The following is a 7,466-nucleotide window of genomic DNA, read 5'->3' as shown; positions in this document are numbered from 1 at the left end:
CGAAAGTCCTTAGTAATTCACACTGCCGCCATTTTGTTTTTTTCAGTTATTAATTTTTTTCTAAAGAATGGTTTAACATACGAAATGGAAACTTTGCACAAACATTTATGTCAACTAGACAAAGCTACCAAAAAATTATGAAGATATTTTAAATTCATAAAACAAAATGGCGGCTATTTAAAATTTTTGTAAAATCAACGGTTTTCAAGTTATTTAAGAAAGAAAATTTTAAATAGCCGCCATTTTGTTTTATGAATTTGAAAAATCTTCATAGTTTTTTAGTAGCTTTATCTAGTTGATATAAATGTTTGTGCAAAGTTTCCATTTCGTATGTTTAACCATTCTTTAGAAAAAAATTAATAACTGAAAAAAACAAAATGGCGGCTGTGTGAGTTACTAAGGACTTTCGGACAATTTAAATATTATATTTAGGTATGTTTCTTACCCAGGAGCAATTCCCTAAAATATTGGTAGAGAGTTCCGGGACACCCTGTATATATATATATATATATATAACTTATATCAGCCTTACTACTTTGGATCAATTATAGTTTCTCCTCTATCCTCAACTATTTTTGGTCCGTCATTGCTTGTTGCTTTTCCTTACAACTTGGCTCATGGACAAATTTGTTTTCCGAAGGTTTCCATTCAACAATGTTATAAGTAGCTGAGCATTCCCCATTCTCCTTTCTATTCATGTTACCACAATTCACCTGCAAAACCAATCAGAATTTCTTTACATAAGCTTCCCATGTTTACTAATTACATAGTTTTTAATATCTTTTTAATAAGTATTTTGAGCTATTTAAGCCTAAATTACCCAACTCAATTACAAAATAATATTAGGTAGGCACACTACAATGTAAAACATATATATATTTCATTGGAACGTGGGTCATAATAGGTTGAAGGATGATAATATTATTTTCCAATTCACCATTGCTCATCGTAACAAATGTGTATCATTCTTCATTCATTTTGTAAAGGGATAAACATTACCAAACAACATTCATTGCAAGGGTGTGATACTAACCTCTGATATCTAGCCTGAAGGGTGTGATACTAACCTCTGATATCTAGCCTGTAAGGGTGTGATACTAGCCTGTGATATCTAGCCTGTAAGGGTGTGATACTAGCCTGTGATATCTAGCCTGCAAGGGTGTGATACTAGCCTGTGATATCTACCCTGCAAGGGGGTGATACTAGCCTGTGATATCTAGCCTGAAGGGTGTGATACTAACCTCTGATATCTAGCCTGTAAGGGTGTGATACTAGCCTGTGATATCTAGCCTGTAAGGGTGTGATACTAGCCTGTGATATCTAGCCTGCAAGGGTGTGATACTAGCCTGTGATATCTACCCTGCAAGGGGGTGATACTAGCCTGTGATATCTAGCCTGTAAGGGTGTGATACTAGCCTGTGATATCTAGCCTACAAGGGTGTGATACTAGCCTGTGATATCTACCCTGCAAGGGGGTGATACTAGCCTGTGATATCTAGCCTGCAAGGGTGTGATACTAGCCTGTGATATCTAGCCTGCAAGGGTGTGATACTAGCCTAGTGGTTAGCGTACTCCAGCAGAGGGTCGGATTCAGCCCAGTGTTTCCATGAAGAATTGGAGGAGTCAGGCCAATTTCTTAAAATAATACTTATGGTCCTTTTAATAATACTAGCCTAGTGCTACGCTAAATCAGTTCAGTACTTTTGTAGTATGTTTTTGATTTATTATAACTCTTTAAAATGATATTAGTTAATTACATGTATTCTACCTCAAACTAAGGCTTGAACTAAACTAGTTTTCATTTAAACTTTTATGCCGTATAAGATAAACGTAGTTTGATTTATCCTCCAACAATGTTTGCTGCTGTCAGTTACTGTTTTAATCTATATACAAAAGTTGTAAATAAGCTAACCGTGATAAGCGTATTTTTCAAACCTCAAGGATGAAATATAATTTTGACAGTAGATCAATATACAGGGTGTTTTTTTTTTAACTTGCATCTTTATTTATGTAAAAACCGCAATATATAGAAATATTCAGTTTGCAGGAATCATCTATTGACGTAGGGGGCACAACGTGTTTGAATTCAATGTTACATTCACATTCCCCCCCTTTCCCCCCCTGTCACCAACTTATTTTTTTTAAATAGCAAGGTACCCCTTGTGACATATCAAATGAAAGAACATGAAAAAAGAAAATGTTTGATGAAAAAAATTGAAAATCGGTTCATAAACTTGTGAGATATCCCCCCCTCCCCAACCGGAACCTATTTTTTTTTAATAGCAAGGTACCCCTTGTGACATATCAAATGAAAGAGCATGAAAAGATAAAATGTTTGGTGAAAAAAAATTGAAAATCGGCTCACGAATTTGTGAGATAACCCTCCCCCCCTTTCCCCTACCCATAACTTTTTTAAATAGCAAGAAACCCCCCCCCCCTTGTGACATATCAAATGAAAAATAAATTTCACCAAAAATTTTCTTTTTTCATGCTCTTTCATTTGATATGTTACAAGGGGTACCTTGCGATTAAAAAAAAATTAAGTTCCGGGGAGGGGGGAGGGATATATCTCGCAAATTTATGAACAGATTTTTAATTTTTTTTCATCGAAAATTTTCTTTTTTCATTGTCTTTTATTTAATATGTCACAAGGGGTACCTTGCTACTTAAAACAATTTAGTTGGGGGAAGGGGGGGGGAATGTGAATGTAACGTTGAATTCAAAAGAATTGGGCCCCCTACGTAAATAAATGATTCCCGCAAACTGCATATTTCTATCTATTACGGTTTTTACATTAATAAAGATGCAAGTTTAAAAAAATAACACCCTGTATATGCATTTATGCAGTAGTAGCATGTTTTTAATGTTCTATTTCATTAAAAACCTGGCTACAGCTGGTCCATATATTTGTTTTATAATCAATGAGCTGTCCATACTCAGGAGTCGAAAGTCCATAGTTATAGAAATTACTAATACATTTCAGTGAGGTGGAACCAGTTATGGTAACAATTTAATGTAAAACAGTTAAAGCATAATATAACGTAAGATGTACTAAACAGCTTTACTAAAAATGCTTGTGTTAGTATATTGTTGTTGGTTGAACGTTGTATCAACATTGTGGTGCTAATAATCTAGGCATTATAAAGAAACAATGTGTTTTTCAAATTTATTAACAATACAATTTATATGACTTTTCTTTTTTTTTGATATTATATAAATGGTAGATCTACTCCCGCCAAATCTTAAGTACCTAAGTAATGAATACCACAGCTACTGGTATCCGATTCCTATCATTGCTACTGAATTGTAAAATGCCAATTAAACTTGGTATTATGATTATACATCAAGACCAGAGGGTACTATTAATTGTTAAATTAATGTAAGATATAACTTTGCATAGTATCTGAATATATTTACATCACAAAAGGCTACCGTTAGGTATAAATACTTTTCTTAGACCTATAATGCTTTTAGTAAAATTCCTCTCGTCGGGACACCTGGAGACTAGGCCCTTGTCTGAACTATACTAAACTAAATAATGAACTAAAATGAATGAATAGCTAATAACGGAAAACCCTGAATTAAAACCATACATTGTGTGCAGTAAATGAGTAAAACCTACAAAAAACTGTAAAAATTCATTTTTATAATACCGTATGGACCGAACTTACCAAACAGCAGTGAAAGATTATGTTCTGACTGGGACGTTTGTGTGGTTAGGTGAATCATACGCAGGTGGCTGTCTAAACCATCTGAAGTTCAAACTAAATAATAAGTACCATAAAAACCTAAGAAAAGAAGACTTTATTACCTCATTAAAATCCACATTGAAACCGGTCCATTTGAAAATGTAGTTTGTTCCTCTCACAAGCTAAACAACGCACAACAGAAACTTTACAATCAGTTTAATAACAGACATAGTGATAAGATATTTTGTAATATTTACATATAAAAACGTCCAATCATGAGGAAAATGATTGGAAAAAAAATAATATCTATAGTCTCTATAATATCTATGGTCTATAGTCTAAAACCCTTTTATATAGTATTATAAGATTTTGTTCTAGAAAGTGTACAGCTCTCTTCTTTATTAGTCGTAGTATTTTTAAACCAAAACAGGACCTTGTTAATAGTATTTATTTACCTAAAAAATCTCAGTTTTCTCACAAATTGATGCCTACTTGATCAAAGTGATCAGTTAAAGATGTTTCAGTCGTAATTTTAATGAGAATAAGAGTTAATGGATTTGGAATTTAGCATTTTTCTTTTTAAAAATTCTTTATACACCACATAAATTTGTGAAAATGTTCATTGACTAGACATACACCCTTAAGATAAAAATGAAAACTTTGGCTTTAGCACATATTTTTTAGATAGAGAAGGGAAAATGTCTATATCACACACATGTGACTACTGCATTGTGAGACTACCAAACAGACTATTTATTGAATCCATTCCTTACTACTCTAGGCTACTCAGTTAAACACATACCTTGTTTGTTCATCACAGTACTTCAGGTCTGGCCAACTAACGGCATCTGACATACAGATTGTATCAAGCTAGTTTAAACGCAATTTCGGCCCTCTTCACTTACATTGGTGGTTTATGAACATGAACTTCGATAGTCTTAGATAATTTCACAGCAACAGTAAATAACAGACCAACATATAAGAACGTTGCTTTTGGTTGACTGAAACTTGTCTACATTCTGCCTAACATAAGTTAAAACACCATAATTTTTATGTCAAAAATCTTCTGCAAGTTTATATCCACAAAGTCCCACATTTTTTTTAACTCCATCTCTTGGATATGGGTTTCTATGTTTGTGAACAAATGCACATAGTCCATGAATTGGTGTCTTAAAGCCCTTTAAAATTAACTTTCAGCCGTATGAATACCAAAGCATTAAAACTACATTTTAACATTAAATTGGACCTATAAAAATGAATCCATATGGAATATATTTAATCTATGGAACCACCTAGAGGTTGAAACTTGCATTATATGCTACGACTGCAAACAATATCTTCAAATAAATATGGAAATGCGTAGCTTATAGAATTGCTCGTTGCAATGATTACCTGTTTTTGGACGTAAATGTTGTCCGGAAGTTTCACATTAGGCACACAGTTAGAATGACGTTCCCGTTCTTTCTTCTCAAGAAACTCGATGATTTTCCTTTTCACCTCCATCTCATTACCATTTGATTGACCCAGAACACTATCCTTTCCCCCATTAGAGCTTCCGGAACTGAGTTGATAAACGTTGCCAGGTGCACCAAGCGAGGGTGCTACAGTTTCCTGTTGTTTAGATGTGTATGGACATGAAACCAAAGATTAGGTATTAAAATTTGAAGTGGAATAATAGTTTTGCTATTGATTCTTAATTTCCGTCTCGTAAAGTTTACTTTGTATTGTATGGTATGTTCATGATTTTTTATCAAACTTCACAAGGGATAAAAAAGAAATTTAAGACATAACAAGTAAGTTAAAATAATGAAGAAAGGTTTAATCAATTAACTAATAAAAGAGAAAGCTATTGTATGCAGGACCAATGACAAAAATGTATCTTATGTAATACTCTATATTTTTGCTCGATATCCACTTTAATATTTTATTACTCTTTTGATATTCACTAGTGGTACAGGTAATGCCATTGGGGTGTTTATAACGTATTTTTTTCATGTCAGGCATATGGTTTCCGATGATTGTACTATCAAAACTGTAATAAGATTTTACGTTCACAAATAAGGTATTTAAAACGTATAGTTAAGTGAAAAAACAGTAACAAACCTTTTGAAATAAAATAATTGTAGTTAAAGAGCAATAATTTCATTATTTACAAGAAAATAGCTCATCGTTAGTTTTGTTAGTGTTAACTTTTTAATTTGAACATGTAAACTGGTGCCAGTGTACAGTTTCTTGACTGCATGGAATTACCTTGATCTGGAGAAAAACAGCTGATAAGACGATAGGAATCATCCATGAATGCATCATTCCGGAGAATATTAGACCCAGCTTCTACAATCCTGAACATGAACATTACATGAAATATCACTGTGCAAACTTTACTATTGTTAATTATTTTTTGACTATTAACTAATTATCACGTTTAATTGAATTGGATGTAGTCCTACCCATCCAAAATATATAAAAATATTCGTATCCGGTTCATTTATGTCCAGTCATATAGACTAAATGAGGCAGTTTCAAGTTGTACCCACCTTGCTCTAGCTCATCAAATGCGGTGCTTAATGTACAACAATATTATTAGTCTAGGACGAAACATAAACGAATGAATAACCTTGTCCTATTACAAATATTACACACGAAACTTTGATTTTGAAATTGGTCATTGAGATGATAAATCCCTTACAAATGCACAATTATTTACTAACCATATGATAGTTTAAATAAAAAACGTTTGATAAGGATTTAAATGTACTACTAGATGATTTACTCATACTTAAAAAAGCGAGATGAGAATATGCTCTTTAAACTCTCCTCTAGAAAACAATGACACAATAGGGTTGAAATAATACTACCGATAAGTATATCTTTCTACATCACTGTAATCTGAAACAACTTACCGTGCTCAAAATTATACAAACATGAAGATTTATACCTAAAAACGGGGAGATTAGTTTTTCTTTAATTATAACTTCAGCACTGTTGGATTCACTTTCCATAGTCATGAATAAATGCGTAATTCTTTTCTAGATGAGAGTTTAAAAAATACGTTCTCATCTCGTTGTAAAGTATTGGTAAAGCATCTAATGATATACGTCCAAACACTCGTAAACGTGTGTTATGTCTACTAAGATTTATCTGAAATAAGTTTACTTTGCTTAAACTTTGCAATATAATATATCGCAATATAACATATTCAACCTAATATTGAAGAATCGATCATTCTATAACCACTGATGGAAAAATGTTTTAAGTCAAGCAGTTTACAAAACTGGAAATAAATTCATTCTTAAAATGAGACATTTGAATATAAAGAGTTACTCACACAATAAATATTCAAGTCGACTAGTCGGGTGCTACAGAAGAAATGACATAAGGTAACACATGTGGAAAGTCAATTAACATGAGCCAGTCGCACATGTACGTACAACCAATAATACTGATACTAATGTAGATTATTCCAAAATGTATAATTTTAGTAAATTTCCCTAGGTGCCATGGTGAGACCTAGACCTGAGACCGATTTTCTCGTTTATTTTGATATCCCCAGAGGAAAAAATCTGTATTCGTTAAGCTTTGTTGTATGTATGTATATATGAAGTATATATGATATATATATTCACATATGCTATATAACTACTGGAGTAATTTTGGTGCGATTTTGATGACATTTGGCTTGAAGGTGTAGTAGGCTGCGATGAAGCAGCAAGATTGGTCCACAAAAACAAAGAATAATGAAGTTTTGATTGTTTCTGTTGTACAGTGAACGGTCAAAAG

At 32.8% G+C, this 7,466-nt stretch overlaps 1 protein-coding gene across 1 annotated transcript; it reads right to left on the bottom strand.

Annotated features, from left to right (window-relative positions):
• Positions 1-437: 437 nt before the first annotated feature.
• Positions 438-7,073, bottom strand: LOC128983380 (uncharacterized). The gene is made up of 5 exons (XM_054402639.1): positions 7,015-7,073; positions 5,940-6,028; positions 5,082-5,300; positions 3,812-3,871; positions 438-713 (listed from the first exon to the last, which is right to left on the bottom strand). Exons 2-5 carry the CDS (start codon positions 5,994-5,996, stop codon positions 570-572), a joined length of 480 nt encoding a protein of 159 aa, XP_054258614.1. The 5' UTR covers positions 5,997-6,028; positions 7,015-7,073; the 3' UTR covers positions 438-569.
• Positions 7,074-7,466: the final 393 nt, after the last annotated feature.

The sequence above is a fragment of the Macrosteles quadrilineatus genome, unplaced genomic scaffold (genome assembly GCF_028750875.1).
Source record: "Macrosteles quadrilineatus isolate MER2022 unplaced genomic scaffold, UCM_ALF_1.0 Scaffold_1__1_contigs__length_201487025, whole genome shotgun sequence".
Lineage (NCBI taxonomy): Eukaryota > Metazoa > Arthropoda > Insecta > Hemiptera > Cicadellidae > Macrosteles > Macrosteles quadrilineatus.
Note: the sequence above shows the minus strand (reverse complement) of the source record. Positions and strands in the feature narration are given on the sequence as shown.